Consider the following 25,008-nt stretch of genomic DNA (forward strand, 5'->3'; position numbering starts at 1 on the left):
CAATTAACCACCCGCTGGCTAAAGCCAAATTTCCGCACATCTAATCTACATCAGCCTTTTCTTAATTTGAATTTATGCCCCCTTAGGTTCGTAATCTGAACAAGTGGAAGGATCCCATCAGAATTCAGCATGCTGAACCCATTCAAGGCCTTATACACCTCAATCAGATCACCGCGCAGGTGCCTAGTCTCCAGCCACTGCAATTTGCAGAACTTAAGCCTCTCTTGATAAGAGGATCCCTTCATTCCCTTCACCAATCTTGTTGCCGTTTTCTCTGTACACGCTCAAGTAAATCTACATCCTTCCTAAAATGAGGCCTCCAGACCTGTATGCAGTACTCAAGGCGTGGCCTGACCATTGCCTTATACAGAGGGACAATCACTTCCTTTTCCCTGCTAGCAAAATTCCTATATATCATTGACAAAACCCCATGACCTGCCCTGGCAGCCTGTCTGCATTGCTCAGAAAACTTCATATTTGACTGCACAATTACTCCCAGGTCTTTTTCATTTTCTACCACCTTAAGTGTAGTACCACACAGTTGGTACATTTCTCTGGGGTTACTTCTACCTATATGCAGTACTTTGCATTTGTCAAGGTTAAACTTCAGTTGCCACTTCTTAGCCCATCTGCCCAAATTATCTAGATCCTGTTGCAGTAGCACACTGCCATTACTGTCATTAACAACCCTGCCAACCTTTGTATCATCTGCAAACTTCAACACTAAGCCTGATATACCTTCATCAATATCATTGATAAATATACAAAACAACATTGGACCCAACACCGAACCCTGTGGGACTCCACTAATAACATTAGTCCAAGAAGAGCAACACCCACTGATTACCACCCTCTGTCTTCTCCCATTTAACCATCCTTTTATCCATTGTAGCAACTTACCCTTAATACCATTCTTCTCCAATTTGTACAATAGTCTTCCATGCGCAACAGTGTCAAAAGCTTTCCTGAAATCCAAATATATGATATCAAAATTATTTTTTGCATCCAGTTCCTTTGTAACCACATCATAATATCCTATCAAATTTGTCAGACAAGACTTTCCCTTAACAAACCCATGCTGTGTCTGAATTATTGCTGCAGTCTTGTCTAGATGATCCTGCAATGCATCTTTAACCAGCGACTCCATTATTTTACCAGGAACAGAAGTTAAACTAACTGGTCTGTAATTACTTGTGTCACCCTTCGATCCCCCTTTGTGAATTGGGGATACATTTGCACATCTCCAGTCCGTGGGAACCTCCCCCTGTGTGAGTGATCAACTCACGTTTCAGTCAGAGTTCTTTAAAATGAACAATTGTTTTGAAAAACTTTACCGTATTTACTTAATTAACATACTAAATTGTGTTCAATAAATAGTTTTAATATTCCTGGTCACATTTGTTAGCATACTTTCACATTCCACTAAAAATTTAATAAGCTATGACTTATCATTCATAGAGCCTTTATTATCAATGATTTCAGCATGAATATCATATCTTGTAATTAATAACTTGCCGAGTTCACTGTAGTAGCAATTGTAGTGTTTTTAGTCGTAGTAAATAAGTAGTTTGAAGGCTCAAATTATGGTTGGTATATATTCTTTAAAGGTATATATATACCTTTAGTTGGTATATATATATATATTTTTTTTTTGCCTTTAGTGAAGGAATTAGAAAGGCAGTAGGGTTACTTAGAAATAATAGTGTAGCACATAACACGTAACATAAGTAGCACATAACATAATCTGATATTAATGTGTATTGTTATATACTTATTAGTTCATGTGGTAATTCTTATTTTAATTAAATTTATATGAGTCATGCCTCAAAAAAGAGCAGCAAAGCAGGAATGGCTCAGGAGAGAACTGCAGATGAGAGTTCTCTTGAAAACTGTAGCTACACTTTGTGTGCTACCTGTTGCGGCCTTTATGGGAGTTATCCATACAGAGACATGATGCAGCTAAGGAGGATGTCTCTGTGTGCTTTCATTGTAGAGAGTGAAAGTATCTAATGCAAAAGTCAGTCTTCTGATGGGGTTATATGTGAGTTTACAGAACAGGATAGATGCCCTCAAAGAAATTAAAAGGAGAGCCTTAAAGCACTCAGCTGTGCAGCACAATGCTGAAAACTATACCCAGACAACTGGCTCAAGTCAAGATGGATTATCTCGCTGTGTGCTTGTTGAAAACTAGAGAGACAGTTATTGTCAGTGACTAAACTGTCAGGGAAAGGAGAAATATGCTTTGTAAAAAGAAGAGGTGGACTAGGAAAAATGTCTGCGTGATGCCAAATTTGACAATGATATACAGCGGTTATCTTTTAAGGGAACAAACGGTGATAGTGTTGTGATATTATTGATATGTTGTGATATTATTGATATTAAGATCTGATGATTTACTCAACAAATACAAGGCAATATTGAGAAAAGATGCTAGTTACAAATGAGATTGAAAGTATCTGCATTTTGGCATACTTTAAAGTTTCCATGTAGACACTATGCAAGACTCATGGGATAAAATTTTTATTCACTGTGGTCTGTGCTTGTCAACAGGACAGAGTGGTTAATGGGATAGGATAGACTTAAACAGTATATTTGTGAATAATTGAGGGCAGTTAACTATACAAAAATGCTAAGTCTTAATTGTTTATACAGTAATGTCAGATTTCAGAGCTCGGGTTATCTGGGAGCACGATTCCCATCTGTACTTATGTGAAGGGCCGTCACTATTACAGGCAGGAATCGTGCTCCCAGCTAACCCCAAGCTACTACTTTATATTCTTTCTTCATATACTGTTAACTTTCCTATATGTTCTTGTTTATATTCTGACCCGAACACCAGGTCAGTGGAGTTTACAATAAATCAATCAATAGAAATGCCAATCGTATTTAGCAGTAACAGGCTTCAACCCAAGTCCACTCAAAGACTGTGTGCTACTGCACTAGTGCTCCTGACCACTGGGCTATGTCATTTTTCTACGCGCTGGGCTATTAGTGTAATATGAGAACAGGAGTGTCTATTGATATCCTATAACCTACTTTATTTTGCTTCCAGTTAGCCATAAAGCCATAATATTACCCACTAGAAGATAATTTATAATTTTTATAAAATTTTTATATTTCTATATACCATTAGTCTTGGTCCACTCTATTCTATAGCGTTTGTCTACGTGGAACATTGTTTTTAGAGTGCAAGTATTTAATGCAACAAGTTTTTGTTTTAGTAAAAAAGAAAGAGAAAAATTTTCACTTTTCTTTTTCTTAGGTCTTCTGTAGTGTCAACCTTAAATTACATGCAGGCAGTCTTTATATCCTCCCTTATAACATATACAATTTTTGCTTTACATTTTTATAATTATTATTTTATTCCTTTTTACTATTTTTTTGATATAATCCTAGTTTTCCATGGAATGTACTTTATATTAGAAACAGAGGACACTATATTGTTGTCTTGTTGGGAAATTCTAGTGGTTGACACTTGAAAATGACACCAGGGTTGTGCGATATACGACAATATAATCACGTATATATCTAATATATATTATTGACTTATTTCTCTTTTTTCTACTTTTCTTTCTTCTTGCACAGTTTTTTTTTATGTACAACTGTAACTTCTCTTTCCTTCAATCCTAACTTTTTTTACCTATACTACTTTTATTTATTTACTTACCTTTATTTATTCACTTATATTTATACATAGTGTTGTATATTCTTTAGGGTGAAGTCTTGTCAATAGGCAAGATAACGACTGAAAGTGGGCAACTAGGAAGCTGATATCCTTGTTTTAATTAATGCACCCTCATGTATACAGTATTTTGTTTATACAACTGTGTGAGTGCTCACTAAACTGAAAAGCATAATGAACTGCATGATATCAGTGGGGGTGGGATCTCCTTGGTGCATCAACTACTACAGATGAAGCACCAAAGATCATTAAATTTCAGGCCCCTTTAATAATATATATATATATATATATATATATTAAGGATAATATAAAGAACCATTAGAATAAGCAAATCAATCCAATAATAATACCATCAGGGACCTAAGAAAACGCAAAAAAAAAAAAAATCACTTTTTACCGACAATCTAGATGACTGGGCCAACCACCCAGAATGAAGGCAAAAAACGACAAGAGGTTCTCTGTAAGAGAACCTCTTGTCGTTTTTTGTAAGAGAACCTCTTGTTGTTTTTTGTAAGAGAACCTCTTGTCGTTTTTTGCCTTCATTCTGGGTGGTTGGCCCCAGTCATCTAGATTGTCGGTAAAAAGCGATAATATTTTTTTTTTTTTTGCATTTTCTTAGGTCCCTGATGGTATTATTATTGGATTGATTTGCTTATTCTAATGGTTCTTTATATTATCCTTAATATTATAAACATTATGGGTGTATTGCATTGATGGCTTGCAACTGCATTGACTCATAAATATTATTTACATATTAGTTACAGTTATTGTCGTTTTAACTTTCTTTCTTTACTTTTTTATCAATAATTATAATATATATATATATATATATATATATATATATATATATATAGTGTATATGTAATGTTTAAAGTTTATAATGATAGAATTGTACATTATAGTTTTTGTCATATATGCAATGGTAATGCCATTGTACATAGGGCAATTCGACATTATACGTGCATGATTTAATATAGGTCGATAAATTCAATAAAGTGGTATTTTGATGCGTACATGATTAAATATTGGTCGATTAATTCAATTAAGTTGTATTTTACTACAGGTATTAGTGTGTACACAGATCAGGTAATCAAGCTGGCATACATGGCTTAAGTCTGTTTGGCCTATAAACGTTAAGTTAAACATATTAAAATTACTATGAAGCAATCAATACAAAATGATAATGAAAATGTCATTACTAACTGATGATGAAAATATCAATACAGTCAGTCCTCGTATAGCACGATAGTTGTGTTCCTAGAAACCCTCGTGCAATGCAAAATCGTGCAATATAAACAACAGGCCCTATGGGAAAAATAGGGTTAGGTGCCGACCACCTAAGATTGAACGCACATTTGTAACCAAAACATTACCAAACACAATAAATAATCGTAATAAAATACTTACGTATTTTATTACGACTATAACGTAATAAAATATTGCTACTGATTTTGCTTCGATTGTAAGGAAACTTGTTTTTTGTATGATTTTCTATCCAAACAGATGACAGCCGTTCCATCTCTTCCAATTCTTTGTGTCTTAATCTAATGGATTTTAATTACACTTTGAGTTGTTCCTGCTATGAAAGTTGTTTTTATTTTCTCTGCATTCTTTGTAATTCTCGGCATTGCCACATTTAGGTCTGTAGCACGTGCAATATCACATGGTCTTTCATTTCGCTCAAAGCGTTTCAGAGTTTCATATTTTTTCACTATCGACAGTGGCGGACTGGCCATAAGCCTTACCGGGGTAAACCCCGGTGGGCCGGAGGCCGGTGTGATTTTGGCCATAAACCATAGCATGAGGCCACTATAAATTTTTCCAGGTAAGAATTTTTGACCCAGTCCGCCTCTGTTTATCGATATTGCTTTTTTTTCTCTCTCTGAATCTGCAGTTTCTTCACCAGGACGCTCTCTTTTCACACCTTTTTAAGTATTTCACTCATTTTTAGGGAATAAAGCACAATTACAAAACGAGGAGGCACGCTTGATACACATAAACAAAGCTGCGCACGTGTAGCAACTGAATAAACAACACCATAAAGGCAGAGATTAACACCTCACATTTTACTAAAGCACATTTCTAGGGGTTACTACCATAAAACAATAAAAACAATTTCCAGTTGCGTTTCTGCTAGTGGAATCTGTTATAAACTGGTAGTAAACTCGATCTAATTGCATTTGCGATTATACTGATAGCTGGAATTGTGTTGCTTTTTACGTTATTATGGTGAAATGTGTTTCCCCTTCACTGATATAAAACACAAATACATTTTCAGAATCTTCTCTTCATTCCTATCGTGTTGCGTTCGGTTCGGGTGATTCTGTGTTCGACTGCCATTTCTTGTAAACACAAAGGCGAATCGTGCATAAGCGAATTCGGTTCGTGTTATATAAGATATTGTTCCCCTATTTATAAATAGTGTATGATCGAATTCGTGTAATGTAAACACATGTTATACGAGGACTGACTGTACTATGTGATTATGAAAATATCAATACTATGTGATTATGAAAATATCAATATTAAATGATAATGTGCAATGCAATTTTTGAAAAATATTCCATCACATGGCCATCAATCCACTACTTCATCGGGGGCTTTGAACGGATCGATAGCCCGTCTGAAGGAATGTCCCATACCTACCTGTTTCTGTTGTCCCCATACCAGTGGATTTATGGCCATGTGATGGAATGTTTTTTTCAAAAATTGCAGCACATTATCATTTAGTATTGATATTTTCAAAAATTGCATTGCACATTATCATTTAGTACTGATATTTTCATAATCACATAGTGTTGATATTTTCATTATCAGTTAGTAATGACATTTTCATTATCATTTTGTATTGATTGCTTCATAGTAATTTTAATATGTTTAACTTAACGTTTATAGGCCAAACAGACTTAAGATAGCCTATATATGCTAGCTTGATTACCTGATCCGTACACACACTAATACCTATAGTAAAATACCACTTAATTGAATTAATCAACCAATATTTAATCATGTACGCATCAAAATACCACTTTATTGAATTTATTGACCTATATATTGCACATATATATAAATACAAATACTACTTAGGTTTTTATATTTTTATAATTCCTTGATATAAAAATGTAAACTAAGAGGTCAAAACTGTTTTATGTTTTTTGACTTGAAAATTAAAGTAATAATAAAAACAATTTTATTAGAAACTTTTAACTTATTTATTGTACAATAAAAAGGTATATGAATAAAATTTAAACACATAAGTTAAGTTTAAGTATGCTTTTATATTACATATTTTCTTGTTTTATTATTATTATTAGAAATATTTATCCTTTAGAAAATATTTACATTGGAAAGGAGGCCCCTCTTCGGGTGAGGCTCTCAGCCACAGCCAGTTTGGCAGTAGCATTAACACAGCCCTGTCTACATATGATATGGCCTTTGTCATGTATACAGTATTTTATCTATACAGTTGTGTGTGCTCACTAGCTGATTTGTAAATTGCTTGGATGAAAACCTCAGAATATGTCAAACAGAATCTACTCCCCTTTCCTGGCTGATGAAAGATAGATCCTGCATCTTTTTGCATGGTTGTATCAAAGTAACGTTATAACTATGCACATGGAATACAAGCAACCAAATGACACGACACAATGAAAAAAGACTCATCATGATAATTTTGATATTCAAAAAAATGCATTTTTTTTTATATTATTATTAGCCATATGGTGCAAAGAAGCCTGAGGCTTATGCTGCACCAGCCAAAAAAAAAAAAAAAAAAAAATTCCCGAGTTACCCCGAGAGAGAGAGAAGAATGATGATATCCAGCTCAGGAACCTGGATGTGCCAAGCCTATACTCACCAGATGTGAGCCCCTGGGGAAATGACAAATATATGACATAAATATTCAGTATTGTAAAGTTTATTCTTAATGTTAGTAAAAAAAAACTGCCTCTCTGCATAATATATATATATTTTTTTTGCTCTAAAGAAATCCTACCTTCAAATCAGTACAGGTAAGAAAGTGCTTCCATACTTCACACTGTGAAACAACTGGATGGCGACATATCCTGTTTACCCACATTTGAAGTTGTGCCATCCTATGCTCAATAAACTCATCTTGATATCTGCCTTAAAGAAAAAAAAAAATGAAATAAAAATGTACATTCAATTTTTTTTCTTAATAATTTTAACACAAAAATGGCTATTTATTTAGTAAAATAACAGTATTAGTAAGTGAAAAGGCCTACGTGCTCTGGATTCATTATTCTTATATTTTCTTAATATGCGATGCAGAGCGGAACAGAAAATAAAAATAAAACAACAAGTTGCAGTTAAAACAGGTTTTCAAAAATATGTACAGTAAACAGTAATACAAAAAGAGCTTTCGGATAGTAGGTTGCCCTTCATCAGTTTTTTTAACTGTTAATGAAAAGTCTAGGAATAACAGAACCTATGTGCGTGAAATGGCAGTCATGTATGTGACTGCGTGATGCAACAATTAGCTGCTAGAAGGCAAAGTTTGTGGCTGTGACGTATGGGAATATTGTGAATGCCAATGTTTGTCAGCCATAAGGATGGACATAACATCCTCTGCTTCTGCAAAGGATGTCGTGTCCATCCTACACTGGTGTGCAAAACTTAAGGACCAACACTATTTCTAAAGGTTACAACCATAAAATCTTTACTTATAGGAGTAGATTCAGTCTCAGCAGCGATTCTATACGTCAGCTAATCTGGCGAGAGGTTGGAACACGGTATATCCCCGGAAACATCATTGAGAGGGATTGATATGTTCTCGTCTGGGGAGACATTATCTTGGATGGACACACACAACTCCAGATATTGGAAGGCGGTACCGTACTGAGGTAATCCTTCCCCATGTGCATCTGTTCCGAGGTGCCACTGGCCCCGAGTTCGTGTTTAGGAGTGATAACGCCACACCCCATCGCACTGCAGCTGTTGATGTGCTTTTGGAAAGTGAGGACATTGTTCATATGGATTAGCCTGCCCATTCCGCCAATCTAAATCCCATCTCCCCAGAGAGTCCCACACATGGGATGCTCTGGGGAGATGCCTAGAGGCATGTCCACACCCACCAGAAAATGTTCACCAGCTAAAGATGGCACTGACAGAGGAATGGACAATGTTACCACAGGAACTTATCAACAACATTGTTCTAAGTACAGACAGGCAGTGCAAAGGCTACATCAACATTAGGGGTGGCCATATCTCCTACTGAGGACTACCTCTTCCCTTTGTACCATCTTTGGCAGTAAAGCATCTGTATCATGGCAGCCCGTGCTGTGTTGCCATTTTTGAATAAAGTCCCTCTGTACAGTTTTGTTTCTGTTGTTTCCTTCAACATTTCTTTACCTCACGATGTTCCTTTGGTATGTTTTCCCCATATCCAGGCCACTCCTATGAGAAGCTACAGGTGAAAACTTGACTGGCCCTTAAATTTTGCACACCAGTGTATTACTGAAGCAACCATGCCAACGTTTGCCAGCCATAAGAATGGACACGACATCCTATTACTGAAGCAACCATCCTTATGGCTAACAAACACTGACATTCACAACATTGACATTCACAACATTCCCATACATCACAGCCACAAACTTTACCTTCTAGCAGCTAATTGTTGCATCGTGCAGTTCACCCTACATGACTGCCATCACACGCACATAAGTTTTGTATTCCTAGACTTAGGCACCTCCGTAGCCAAGTGGGCAGGATCAGCAGTGTGTAGCACACGCTTCTTGATTAGACTGGGGTTCGAGTCCGTGACCACCAAATACGGAGGATGTGGAAAGGTCAGGAAATGACCACCACATATCGCCGAAGCAATATGGCCTTAGCTGCTCATGCTCCTCAAAACCAAATAACACTCCTAGATTTTTACATTAACGGTTAAAAACTGATGAGGGCAACATACTGTTCGAAAGCTCTTTTTGTATTACTGTTTACTGTATATTTTAACATTAAACATATTTTAACTGCAACTTGTTATTTTATTTTTATTGTCTGTTCTGCTCTGTGTTGCATAGTAAGAAAATATAAGAATAGTATTACAGCTGTCCACCACATTTGAGCAGGAGTCTTTAGGTTTGAGCATGCCATGTTCAGGCTCTGTGGTTTTTTTTTTTTTTTTTTTTTTTTCTTTTTCCTTTTGTAATTTCTCAGGTCTCATGGAATGGCAAAGAAAATAAAATTTCCATTTGATTTTGATGCTATTTTAGAATGCAACTTAATTCTTTTAATATTTGTATTATGTACCATAAACCAGGGGCCAGCAAACTTTCCCAGTGCAAAAAGAAGAAAGGTCAGAAGCCAACTAACACAATTTTTTCATAAGTGCATGTTTGTTTTAAATAAAATATGCTAGTTGCTAAATTATTATAATTTATATTATAAAAAACACATTAAATAAGTAAGCACATAAAACTAAATGCTGACCGGGCTAGCCAGGTGCTAAAGTGCCTACCTGTTAACCCAAAGGTCGCAGGTTCGAATCCCGCCTCGGGCTTGAATCAGAGTAGTGCAAAAACCTTGGGAGGTGCATTAGGCCACAGAAGCCGATGCGCCAACAACTAACAAAAAAAGAATAAAAAAAGAAAAAAAAAAAAAAAAAAGAAAAAAAAATGAAAAAAAGATAAAACTAAATAAGGATATAAATAATTAAATCAGGCAAGCAATTAATTTCTGGCACTGGCATTTTCCAGAATGGTATCTTTATATTTCAGTACTCTGCAAATGACCATTTGCTGACCCCTATTTTATACTACGGCACTGATAAGTTCCAACACTGAATATTATAAATCAATACAGGTAAACAGTTTTCACAAAAAGTTCTTTTAATAATTATTTTTCCCCAAATAAAAAACATTTATTACCGCCTTTAAACAATTTTTATGCATATTTATAAAATTACAATGATAGTTTCACATCACAGTTATTAAATATACAGGGAGTTATGTTTTACCAATATATGCCAATTTCACATAATCTAGCATTAGCATTAATAGAGGCATATGATGCAAGAAAGCAAGCTTATACAGCACCAGCCAAAAAAAAAAAAAAAAAACCTTCCATTTCATCCACCCATTTGCTCCAAATCTTTGTCTAGTTCTGTCTTGAATTTATTTAAGCTGTCAAATTCTACGACAGATGGCAGTTTGTTCCAGCAATCAACCACCCACAGCTTAAAGGCAAATTTCTGCACATCTATTCTACAACTGTCTTTCCTCAATTTGAATTTATTGTGACCTCAGGTGATTAATTGGAGCAAGAGAAAAATCCCATCAGCATTGAGGTTTGCTCAAACCATTCAGAGCATCATACACCTCCATCAGATCACCTTGCAGGTGCCTAGTCTCTAGACACTGTAATTTGCAGAACTTACGTCTTTCTTTGTAAGAGCAACACTTTGTTCTATTCACCAATCTCATTGCCCTATTCTGTACTCGTTCAAGCAGCTCTACATCGTTCCTAAAATGAGGCCTCCAGACCTGTAAAATGTACTCTAGGCGTGGCCTGACCATTACCTTATACAAGCGGATAATCACCTCCTTATCCCTGCTAGTAAAATTCCTGTATATCATTGACAAGACACCATGAGCTACGCTTGCAGACTGTCTGCACTACTCAAAAAAAATTTATCTGACTGCACAATTACATCAATGTCTTTTTCATTCTCTATCATCCTGCGTGTAGTACCACACATTTAAGATGTTACACTGGGGTTACAGCTATTCACATGCAGTACTTTACATTTGTCAATGTGAAACTTCAGTTGCCACCAGCCCATCTGCTTAACTTTTCTAGATAATGTCTGATATGCCTTCAATAATATGATTAATAAATAGAGAAACAACAACAATGGGCCCAAAACGGACCCTTGGGGAACACCACTAATAACATGTCTGAAAGATCAGTGTCCATTGATTACCACTCTCTGTCTTCTTCCACAGCAGCAACTTGCCCTTAATGGCATACTGCTCCAACTTGTGCAGTAGTTTTCCATGTGCAACAGTATCAAAAGCTTTCCTGAAATCCAAGTATATGATATCAAAATTATTTTTTTGCATCCAGTTCCTTTCTGACCTCATTGTAGTATCCAATCAAATTGATCAGACAAGACTTCCCCTTTTTGTGAATTGGGGACACATTTGCAAATCTCCAGTCCATGGGGATCTCCCCTGAGTCCAAGGAAGCTCTCATAATTATGGCTAAGGGTTTGCTTACTTCCCTTACTGCCTCCTTTAATATCACCCCAGGCGTCTTTCTTATGTTTAACTTCAACAATTTCTACTCTACTTTGCTCTCAGTTATTACAAAATCATTTAGTTCCTTGCCAGAGTGATAAACTTCTGACATTCCCCTCCTGAATAACTCCTCATGTGTGAATGTTGATGCAAAATACTGATTTAGTTTGTCAGCTACCTCAGCAGGTGCATCAACAATTGAACCATCAATGTCGAGTGGAACAATGTAATTCATCCCCTTCCTTCTGGAGTTTAAAATAAGTAAAGAAGTCTTTACTATTTTCCTTTGCATTCTTTGCCAAAGATATCTCATAATCTGCCTTTGTTTGATTAACGTCCTTTGTGACTTGATTACAGACTATCTTATATCCACCATTGGCATTTGTGTGTCCTGAAAATTTATATGCACCCATACATTTTTCTTCTGTGCCACACGGCTCACTAGGTCGTCTGACATCCATTTAGGCCTAAACGTTAAACAGTATTTCTTAATTGCCATGAAAAGCGTAGTAGCTTCCAAGATTAATTCCTTGAATGCATACCATTTAGAATTTGCTGTTGGTAACTTCACCAACTGGTCTGACTGTATAGAATTTAAAAAATCTCTCAGACCACTGCAGCCACCTTTATGAAAGCGAAAACCCTTCCCTTTACCCTTCATGGTAGTTACATCTTTAAATAAATCCAACATCAGTACACTGTGATCACTGTCACCCAGTGGTTCTTTATCTGCAAATTCTTAATACATGAATAATCATTGCTGATAATCAGATCAAGAGTATTACTCCCTCTGGTTGCCTCTCAAACATGCTGCTGCTGCAGAAAACAATCATACAATAAATCCACAAAAGTCTTGCTAGTGTGAGAGTGACAAACCCACAAGTTCCAGTCTATATCTGGGAAGTTAAAACCCCCCATTATAAGACAATTTGATTTACTTTCCCACTCTATTTCTCTGTACAGTGTTTCATTGTACTCACCAGAGTCATTAGGTCTATAACACACTCCTACTCTCAACTTGGTTTTCCCAGTGCTTATGTCCCACCAAACTGATTCAACACTGCCCTGTTCACCCATGTCAACAGATTGCACTTCCTCAGATTTTGTGTTTCTTAACTAATAGCATCACCCCTCCTTCCTTTCTATACCCAAATTCGAATTCTGCATTCTTTATCCTTGTTTGACACCATGACTCTGATATCCCAACATCAGCCTTTAATATCTTCACAAGCAACTCAAATTCATCAAATTTATTTAATATACTACTAGCATTGGTGTACATTCATTCACCTGTTATTACTTTTAGTTACTCTAACACAGCCCATGTATTTACTTTTTACATGATGGCTCCCAGAGCCCTTGAAATCCCCAGTACCGATTTCCAGGCTGCTGCTCATTCCAATAGTAGCAGTGCAAGAATCACTTTCACCTCTGTCTACCATTAATCTAGTAGTCTATGAATCTCCCCTCCCCTACAAGCTAGAAGTTTTCTGACCCATCTAAGACTGCCTCAATAGCATCTGCAAATATTCTTGCACCTTTTCTACTTAAATGTAGATTGTAGAAATCTCTCCTGTTAAGCACAGACCATGCTGAAAAAAAATTCTTTCCCCATGAGCCTTGCACAATCTCTCCAGGGCCGAATTGATTGACAATGCTCTCGTCATATAATCCCTTCTATTGTGTCTGGGCAGAATTGCAGACACTTTCAAATTTAATCTTAACTTGCAACGTTTTTTCAACATTGACCTGTACTTGTTAAGTAAGATCTTCTACTCTTAATATCACCTTTGTGCCCTTAAAGATGATATTTGCTCTACAACATCATCAACCTTTGCCCCTGGCCAGGACCACCACAAGTTGGTAGGCGAGGTAAGTGTCGCTTATGGGTGGCAGTTGAAGAAGGCACTGAAATTTTTTTTATAATGTTTTCTGATTGGTTAACGCTTATAAGTACTGAACATTTAAGGTGGCAAATTTTATTTTGCTTACTGGTGGCACATAGAAATGTGGTGCTACTGCCCCTGGCAGACATACCATGGTCCTAGTCCACCAATCCTTTTTGCACAATATATTTCCTGTCTCCCTAACAACAGAGTCACCGACAATAACTAGCTCCTGTGGGATCAGCACATTCTGCCCTTAAGGTTGCCGCTATGTTGCCTGATGCACAAGAGTGAGCTCTGGCATTGAGATGGGCAGCTGAGAGTTTGACGTGCCTCCCATTTCAATTCCTTCGAAGCCATTAACTCTACTCTTCAAACTCTCATAGATGCCCATATCAGAATGCTGAGTTGGCAACTAAATTCTTGATACTCTGTGCACCTAGTACACATAACATCCTCCTAGGCTAGATCATGTCCTGTTCCAAAAAGTCCACAAACATTTCGCAAGTTGCACATTTTTTTAGGCTGTGATGCGTTGGAGAATCACCCCCTTCGGTTCTCCTCTGAGCCACAGCATTCCTGCTACTTTGTGCATGATGTATTTCTGTAAGGACTTAGTATTGCATCCTCATTTTTCTTAAAGAAAAAAACTCCAATTTTTGTTTTTTTATTTCTCTTTGAAAAGTTCTTTGCAACAGGAAATTTAAAGTAGTCAAAGTATCCACAACTAAAAATGGAGAGAAACAACAGGTGACTTATGATCATTCAATTGCCTCCCCACTCCATACTAATGCTATCGAAGAAGTGGCCTGGTTGGTAACCTTCATGTGCTTGTTGTTTATCTACCCTATTGCATTAAAAGGTTCTCAAACTGCACTTTTCCTCATTGTATACTTCATTAGAAAATACACTATGCTGCCACTTTATTACGTACACCCCTGCTGTACATACAAATGGGTTGTCCCACAACTTTGCAAGTCACATGACCAGAGTTGTGGATAAAAATGCAGCAGAACAACTTTCTAGTATTAGTTAAATGTACAAACTGTAGCAAGAATGGGGAAAAGGAGTGATTAGGAGTGATCTAACAGACTTCGAACGTGGCATGGTAGTAGTAGTAGTAGTAGGTGCAAGACATGCTGGAAAAAGCATCTCTGAAACAGCAGTTCTCCTGAACTTTTCATGCACCAGTTTCAAGGGTGTAGTGAGAATGGTGCAATGAACAGAAAACATCCTCTCAACGGCACTGCTGTGAAAGAATTCTAGAATGGCTAGAATTGCGCAAGAAAACAGATGGGCCACAATGTCACACATCACATCAGAATACAACCTTGGTGCACAGAACAAAATATCGCAACGGACCACTAGTCGCACTTTGTCACAAATGGGCTACAACAGCCAGAACCCAGCCACATCGTGTACCTTTGTTATCAATGAAGAACAAGAGAGCACCGCTCCTGTGGGCACAGTAACACCAGCAGTGGACTATCGAGGATTGGAAAACAGTTGCCTGGTCTGACAAGTCGAAGGCTCAGAATTTGGCGAAAACAACATGAATCCATGGACCTGTCATGTCTGACAACTACTGTGCAAGGTGGTAAAAGGCAGTGTTATGGTGTGGGAAATGTTTTCTTGGCACATGTTAAGGTCCATTGATATTCAGATTGATGTCTGAATGCCACATCATACCTGAACATCGTTGCTTACCAAGTGCATCCGTTCATGTTGACAGTTTATCCTCAGTCAGATGGTTACTTCCAGCACGATAATGCACCGGTACACAATGCCCAGTGCATTATCCTGCACTATGGAATGTTTCCAGGAACATGACAATGACTTTTCTTTGCTGCAGTGGCCCGCTCGGTCCGTAGATCTCAATCTACTGAACATCTTTGGGATGAGCTGGAAAGGGCTGTTTGCTGCAGGTCTACACCTCCGTCGAATCTCAAGGAACTGCATGATACAATCGTTTCTGCATAGTATTCCATTCCTGCACAACGTTTTCAGAATCTTGTTCAATCCATGCCTAGACAAATTCAGGTTGTTTTGAAGGCTAGAGGCTCAACACGCTACTAGGTAGGTGTACCTAAAAAAGTGGCAGCACAGTGTATATATTAATTTCGTTAATGCTAGTAAGAAGTGTATTAAAACATCTGAAGATATCTTTAGTTTTTTAATTATTTAAATGTTATCAAGAATTTTAATATTTTTATCACTTTTACAAGTTTCTTAGGTTGAATGAAATTTACAATTCTGAGAAATTATCACTAAAAATATACAATGCAAACTGAGTTAACAGCACTATAACCCAATTGTGAGATATCATTGCCTGTGTATGTATGCGATAGACAAGTCACAATAAACTAACAAAACATGAACAAGGACCTACTGTACATACAGTAGTTAATCTTTTATAATGATAATTCTCCAACAAATCAGGAATACTTCCATATCGTTTGCTTATACAAGAAAATCAAAATAACAATAAATTAAAAAGTTTCTGTTAGTATCTTAGATATGATTATCTGAAATCTATACCTGAAATCTGTTTATCAGGAAGAGGAGGAATGGGAATAATAGCAAATTTTTCTTCCAAGCGTTCATGGAGCCAATCAAAATGTTTATAACGTCGACTAACTGGAATTTCATTAAACTGGAAGGTTATAAAATTATAAAGTAATCTTTATATGAAAAATGAAAGTTCATAAGTATGTATAATATTAAATTAGGTAAATTCAATATCTTGAATTATTCTAAATATAAAACCAATTCAGATAAATTATTTTATTAGAATATTTTATCATGCTATTATGCAGCTGGATGTAGGGATCAATTTCGACATACTTTATTTATTTGGCAAAATGTATACTTGAACAGGTTGGGATTACTGGTAGGATTGTAAGATGGACTGCTGGGTGGCTGCAGAGCAGAAGGGAAAAGGTTGTGATTAATGAATATTCTTTAGACTGGTGTAATACCGGGAGTGGGGTCCTTTCAAGGATTGGTTTTGGACCATTGTTGTTTCTCATTTTCATAAATGACATCGGCGAATAGATAGATGGCAAGATGTCAAAATTTGCAGATGACAAAGATTGGTAGGGTCATTAATAATCAGTGCTAAGCAGCACTCCTTCAGAATAACTTTAACAACTTCAAAGATGGTCAGAGAAACAGCAGCTATGTTTTAATGCTGCTAAATGTAAGGACTTACAATTGAGGAATGGCAACCCACAAATAAATTATACACTTGGTGAAGTTGAATTAAAAACAGTGAAGGAGGAAAGGTATCTGGGATTTATGATACTGGCAGATGTGAAGTTTTCTGTATAGTGTAAACGGGCAGCTAGTAAAGTCCATGGTATCGTATCGATGATTTATTGAATGTTATCCTGTAGAGATGTGGAGGTCATAATTCCACTGTATAAGGCAATTGTAAGACCACATTTGGAATACTGTGTTGAAGTATGGAGACTGCATCTGAAAAAAGACATTGAGCTCCTTGAAAGGGTTCAAAGACAAGCAACTCAAATAGCGAGATCTGCAAAAGGATGAACGTATGGGGAAAGACACCGATATGTGGGCTACAGAGGGATTAGTAAAATGAACAAAAATGGTATTTTCACTGTTATAAAAAGAATTCAAGAACCAGGGGCAATAAAATCAAATTAAACAGGTTGAGGTTTAGATTAGATTGTAGGAAGTTTTATTTTAGCAAGTGAGTCATTGATTGATAGAACAACTTGCCCTCACAGGTAGTTGAGGTTAACAGTTTGAATAAATTCAAAGGTCAACTGGATAGTTACCTGTGTGAGAAGGGAAGCATATAATTTGTATTTTCTGTTCTACTTTTGGTAAGGTTTTTTGCCAGTCAGACAAAAGCCTGTGGCTTCCTTGCACTATAATACGAATACTATTACTATTATCTATATAATATTGGTGTAAACACACCATAGGAAATCTTAAACGAAATAACTACGTTTGCAGCGTGAAAGGGCACATGATGCAAGAAAGCAAGCTTATCAAGCATCATGTGCAAGAAAGCAAGCATCAGCCAAAAAAAAAAAAAACCCCCTTATTTCATCCATCCCCTCACTCCAAATGTTAGTCAAGTTCTGCCTTGAATCTATATAAGCTATCAACTTCTACGACAGATTAAGTTTGTTCCAGCAATCAACCACACACTGGCTAAAGGCAAACTTCCACACATCTATCCCACAACCGTCTTTCCTCAATTTGAATTTAGACCCTCTCAGGTGAATATTCTGAGCAAGAGGAAGAATCCCATCAGCATTAAGCATGCTCAAACCATTCAAGGCTGCTTCATACACCTCAATCAGATCACCTCGCAGGTGCCTAGTCTCCAGACACTGTAATTTGCAAAACTTAAGCCTTTCTTCGTCAGCAACCCTTCGTTCTGTTCACTAATCTTGTTGCCCTTCTCTGTACTCGTTCCAACAGCTCTACATCCTTCTTAAAATGAGGCCTCCAGACCTGTATACAGTACTCAAGATGTGTCCAGACCATTGCCTTATACAAGGGGATAATCACCTCCTTATCCCTGCTAGAAAAATTCCTATATATCATTGACAAGACACCATGAGCTACTCTTGCAGACCATCTGCACTGCTCAGAAAACTTCATATCTGCCTGTACAATTACCCCCAGGTCCTTTTCATTCTCTACCACTGTCAGTGTGGTACCACAGAGTTGATACATTATTCTGGCATTACTGCTTCCCATATGTAGTACTTTACATTTGTCAATGTTAAACTTCATTTGTCCCCTCTCAGCCCATCTGCTCAACATTTCCAGATCCTGTTGCAGCAGCATACTGTCAGTAGTGTCCTTAACAACCCTGCCACCTTTGTATCATCTGCAAACTTGGACATTAAGACTCATATACCGTTATCATCAATATCGTTTATAAATACAGAAAACAACAATGAATCCTGACGGACTCCACTAATAACATTAGTCCACAAAGAGCGGTGTCCATTGATTATGACTCTCTGTCTTCTCCCACTCAACCATCCCTTTATCCATGGCAGCAATTTGCCTCCAATGCCACACTGCTCCAATTTATGTAGCGGTATCAAAGCCCTTCTAAAATCCAAATATATGATATCAAAGTTATTTCCTGAATCCAGTTGTTTTGTGACCACATCACAGTATCCAATCAAATTGGTCATACAAGACTTCTGCTTAACAAACCAATGCTGTGTCTGAGTTATAACTGAAGTTTTGTCTAGATGATCCTGCAGTGTTTCTTTAACCAGGGCCTCCATTAATTTCCCTGGAACAGAAGTTAAACTAACAGGTCTATAATTACTTGTGTCGCCCTTTGATCCTCTGTGAATTGGTGTCACATTTGCACATCTCCAGTCTACGGGTACCTCTCCTGAGTCCAAAGAAGCTCTCATAATTATGACTAAGGGTTTGCTTACTTTCTTTGCTGCCTCCTTCAATATAATTGGATAGATCCCATTCACTCAGGTTCTTATGTTTATCTTCAACAATTTCTCCTCCACTTTCCTCTCAGTTATTACAAAATCATCTAGCTTACTGCCAGAGTTTAGTTCACCTCTGGCATTCCCCTCCCTGAATAACTCCTCACGTGAAGCCCCTGGCATTCCTACCATGAAGGGTAAATTGTATACATCCTTTTGTACACAATAAAGATTATATATATATATATATATATATATATATATATATTACTGGTTAATTGAATAAATTTTGCTGTATTACTGGTTAGTTGATTAGATTGCTTCGGTTTGGTCGATTTTTCTTTTACTGTTATTTATCTACTATCTGTATGGGTATTTAGGTGTATCGGGAACAGGAGATCCAGTTAACCTGTGCAGTCTAACTTCTTCCTGGGGGTCTGTACATGTAATGGTAAATAATAATAATAATGATAATAATAAATGAAGTTAATATTTGTATTTCAAACAAGCATCAAATAAACAACAAATAAATCAATGTTAACTAACATTCTTTTACCTGGTCATCTACCGGCTACTTCGTCAGGGGCTTTGAGCGGGCCGATAGCCAGATTAAAGGAATGTCTCGTACCTACCCGTTTCTGTTATCCCTTTATCAGTTTTGCCTTTTTAGTGATACTTTTGTACCTAATTACTTAATTTTGGTAAACTTTATTTATATTGATTTTAGATAATGTAATTATAATTTTAGAAATATTTTTAACCTTAGAATCGGAATCAGCAAACTGGTATAGGTGATACAAAGCCCAACGGGTGAGTATCTGGATAAGTGAGGAGGTTTTTACTTACAGTCAGTTGTCCTGTAGTGGTCTGTCGGAAAAAGGGGGTTAGTCTCGTTCTCTGTTTGTTTTACTGACCGATCGGTTTTTAGTGCGCAGATGCGCATATTGTTTATTATGGCATGATGTCGAGATATTGCTGTAGGGCGGTATATTTTCAAGTCAGTTAGGTATATTTACGTGATTTTCCATTGTTATTAAGTTTGTTATTGCTATCCCTTGGACTGGGCCGGTATAGCTTTTCTAAGGCATAACAGCCCGTATTGTCCTAGGGGGCAGCTATTTACACATTTTGACTTGGCGCATTATAGCCTTAGATGCTAATGCACCATAAAACTCTAAAACAAACAAACAAACAAACAAGCTATTTACATATATACAGCCTCTTACTAAGTGAATGTTTACCTTGTGCTGTTTAGTTTTTTGTATTTTGCTATATTTCCATTTGGGAATTTCTAATTTATAAATTATTATATCGAAAGGGTGGGTTAGTATAGGATGCCGGATTACAGTGCAGTCAGAGGACGAGCCTCTTCTGAGCATAATAAATCCGGGCCTCAATTTAGGTAGTTTTTATCCTGTTTTTTAATTTGGTTTTTGGCTACTGATGGTTTATAGCTGTTTTGTGGTGTTTTCAATTATTCTATATGGGCAGATGTTCGGTTGATTTTTGATGTTCATATGTATGGCCACTTTAATGCGGTATTTGCTGTAGTTGTTAGGTATATTGTTTTTGGCGAGGGTTTTTATAAGTTTTTTAATTGCTTCCATTATATTTTTCTGTATTATTGCATATGTTTATTAATCTGGTTGTTTGGTTCCTAATTGTGTTTCCTTGTATGTGCTTAGCTATGTTGCTATCCCAGTGGATGAGCTTTATGGCGGGGAAGTTGAAGTAGTCTCTTTTGTTGTAATGTTTAGTGTCGATATTGTCTTTGGTGATATTGATCTGGCTGTCGAGGTAAAATGCTTGTAGGTTGCTGTCTGGGTTGGTACGTTCAATGATAAGGTCTGTGGGGTAGATTTCCTGGGCTAATGTTTTGAATTTGTCATAGTTGATGACTAGGACGTCATTGATATATCTATATATGTTGATTCCTTTTGTATGTTATTTTCAAAGTGGTGTAAGTAAAGGTTGGCTATTGCGCTGGAACAGCAAGATCCCATGGTTATCCCTCTTGTCTGTAAGTAGATGCTGTTTCCCATCATTATGTAGTTATTTTTGACGTTGAGATTGATTAGATCGTGGCAGTATTGTTTATTGCATTTCAAATTTTTTTGGTGGTTTTGAAGGTAGTGTATGAGGACTTTAAATAGATTGTCATGTGAAATGCCAGTGAAGAAGTTTTTTGAAGTCATAGGTGTAGATGCTTCTGATATTGTTGTTTTTGTTTTGAATGTAATCTAGATAATTTTTGTTGTTGGTGATGATTTTGCTGTTAGTTATTTCGCTCGTTATAATTTTAAGTTTGTCTTCCAGTAGGCTGCTGGATGGTTTTATGTAGCTGCTTTTTCCAGATGTGATGAACCTTTTTCCGGTGGGTATTTTGTGAAATTTGAGGATCCAGTAAATGAATGGGTATTTTGTAGTATCTATTTTCAGTTTGAGTTTTTTGTGTAATGAAAATTTTGTGTTTTTTGAAAATAACATACAAGAAGGAATGAACATATATAGATATATCGATGACGTCCTAGTCGTCAACTACGACAAATTCAAAACATTAGCCCAGGAAATTTACCCCACAGACCTTAGCATTGAACGTACCAACCTACAAGCATTTTACCTCGACATCCACATCAATATCACCAAAGACAATATCAACACTAAACATTATGACAAAAGAGACTACTTCAACTTCTCCACCATAAAGCTCATCCACTGGGATAACAACATAGCTAAGCACATACAAGGAAACACAATTAGGAACCAAACAACCAGATTAATAAACATATGCAATAATACAGAAAATATAACGGAGGAATTTAAAAAACTTATAAAGGCCCTCACCAAAACAATATACCTAACAACTACAGCAAACACCACATTAAAGCAGCCATACAAATGAACATCAAAAATCAACCGAACATCTGCCCATATAGAATAATTGAAAACACCACAAAACAGTTATAAACCATCAGTTGCCAAAAACCAAATTATAAAGCAGGATAAAAACTACCTAAATTGAGGCCCGGATTTATTACACTCAGAAGAGGCTCGTCCTCTGACCACACTGTAATCTGGCATCCTATACTAACCCACCCTTTCGATATAATAATTTATAAATTAGAAATGCCCAAATGGAAATATAACAAAATACAAAAAACTAAACAGCACAAGGTAAACATTCACTTAGTAAGAGGCTGTGTATATGTAAATAGCTACCCCCTAGGACAATACGGGCTGTTATGCCTTAGAAAAGCTATACCGGCCCAGTCCAAGGGATAGGAATAACAAACTTCATGTAAATAACAATGGAAAATCATGTAAATACAAATTCATGAAAAAATGCAAACGGACAACATCCTTAAATCATAAAAACATCCTTTTCTTCAAAAGGATGTTTTTATGATTCCTCATCGTCAATAATAATCACCACGTAATTTTCTAATATATACAAAAAACATATCATTTCAATACGGAAGAATTCTCCCAACCTCAGCCCCCCCAACGACAATATGTAAAAATCAACCCTCTCATGACTTGCAAATATACCGCCCTACAGCAATATCTCGACATCAGGCCATAATAAACAATATGCGCATCTGCGCACTAAAAACTGATCGGTCAATAAAACAAACAGAGAACAGGACTAACCCCCTTTTTCCGACAGATCACCACAGGACAACTGACTGCAAGTAAAAACCTCTTCACTTATCCAGATACTCACCCGTTGGGCTTTGTATCACCTATACCAGTTTGCTGATTTCGATTCTAAGGTTAAAAATATTTCTAAAATTATAATTACATTATCTAAAATATATAAATAAAGTTTACCAAAATTAATTAATTAATCAAAGATTATCTAAAATCAATTTATTAAAGATTATCTAAAATCAATATAAATAAAGATTACCAAAATTAATTAATTAATCAAAGATTATCTAAAATCAATTTATTAAAGATTATCTAAAATCAATCAATTAAAGTTATCCAAAATTAAATAATTATGTACAAAAGTATCACTAAAAAGGCAAAACTGATAAAGAGATAATAGAAACGGTAGGTACGAGACATTCCTTTAATCTGGCTATCGACCCGCTCAAAGCCCCCGACGAAGTAGCCGGTAGATGACCTGGTAAAAGAATGTTAGCATTGATTTATTTGTTGTTTATTTGATGTTTGTTTGAAATACAAAATATTAACTTCGTTTATTATTATCATTATTATTATTATTATTATTTACCATTACATGTACAGACCCCCAGGAAGAAGTTAGACTGCACAGGCTAACTGGATCTCCTGTTCCCGATACACCTAAATACCCATACAGATAGTAGATAAATAACAGAAAAAGAAAAATCGACCAAACCGAAGCAATCTAATCAACTAACCAGTAATACAGCAAAATTTAATATGTCAAGCACATATAATGTCTAATTGCCATATGACAATAGCATTAACGTAGCAAGGGATAAAGAAGCAATAATCAAACACGCTTAAATAAAATAATAATTAAAAAACATAATATATATGTGTGTGTGTGTGTGTGTGTGTGTGTGTGTGTGTGTGTGTGTGTGTGTGTGTGTGTGTGTGTGTGAACGTAGATGCAAAATACTCATTTAGTTTGTTAGCCACCTGAGCAGGTTCATCGACAGTTGAACCATCGATATCCAGTGGACCAATCTAATTCATCCCCATCCTTCTAGTGTTTACATATGTAAAGAACATTTTGCTGTTTTTCTTTGCATCCTTTGCCAATGATTTCTCATAATCTGCCTTTGCCTGCCTATCCTCCTTTGTGACTTGGTTACAGACCAGCTTTTATCTATTGTAGGCTTCCATGTCACTCATTAATTTATATGTATCCCATGCATTTTTCTTCTCTGCCATATGTCTCATTAGTTCATCTGACATCCATTTAGGCCTAAACCTTGAACAATATTTCTCAGTTGGTATGTAAAGCCTAGTAGCTTCCAAGATTAATTTTTTCAATGCTACCCAATTTGAATTTCCTGTTGGTAACATCATCAGATGGTTCCACCATATAGAATTTAAATACCATCTCAGAGCTCCACAGTTGCCTTTACGAAAGCAAAAACCCTTCCCTTTACCCTTGATGGTAATTACCTTTTTGAGAGGCACCTCCGTAGCCAGTGGGAAGGAGCAGCAGTGCATAGCACATGCTTCTTGATTAGACTGGGTTTTGAGCCCGTGAGACCACCAAATACGGAGGATGCGGAAAGGTCAGGAAATGACCACCGCTTATACCCAGAGCAATATGGCCTTAGTTGCTAATGCTCCTAAAAACTAAATAACAACAACAACAGCCTTTTTGAGTAAATCCTACTTCGGCACACTGTGATCAGCAGATAAAGGAACTGCCTAGTGGTTCTTCTATCTGCAGATTCTTAATGGAATGAAGCATCAATACTGATAATCAGATCAAGAGTATTACTCCCTCTTTTTTTTTTTTTTATGTAAACCCCAAACATGAGAGGTATTAGAACCTACAGTACTTAGTACCGTGCTTGGGTTGGAGGTTGAGAAGATGAAAGTAGATATTTGTTGATATTGGACTTGAACTTCTGTAGATAATTTTCAGGAAATACGTATGAAGGAAGGTTGTTCCAGAAAACGGCAGTTGAATGAATAAATGAGGAAGATGAAAAGTTGGTTCTGTGAGTTTGGAGTTGGAGAGTAAATGGATGTTGGCGGCAAGTGTTCGGACTGTTTTG

The 25,008-nt window shown here is 36.5% G+C and overlaps 1 protein-coding gene across 1 annotated transcript in view; it reads right to left on the reverse strand.

Annotated features, from left to right (window-relative positions):
- Nucleotides 1-25,008, reverse strand: part of SH3PX1 (sorting nexin 33-like protein SH3PX1) — a gene marked incomplete at its 3' end in the record, with an annotated part of 294,611 nt that overhangs the window by 103,171 nt on the left and 166,432 nt on the right. The window contains exons 8-9 of the mRNA XM_090380950.1: nucleotides 16,368-16,482; nucleotides 7,677-7,807 (exon numbers count right to left, since the gene is read on the reverse strand). Of these exons, the coding sequence (XP_090237076.1) occupies nucleotides 7,677-7,807; nucleotides 16,368-16,482 (246 nt within the window). The remainder of the gene's footprint in view (nucleotides 1-7,676; nucleotides 7,808-16,367; nucleotides 16,483-25,008) is intronic.

Source organism: Mastigoproctus giganteus, chromosome 9 (genome assembly GCF_048544385.1).
Source record: "Mastigoproctus giganteus isolate SK-2022 chromosome 9, ASM4854438v1, whole genome shotgun sequence".
NCBI lineage: Eukaryota > Metazoa > Arthropoda > Arachnida > Uropygi > Thelyphonidae > Mastigoproctus > Mastigoproctus giganteus.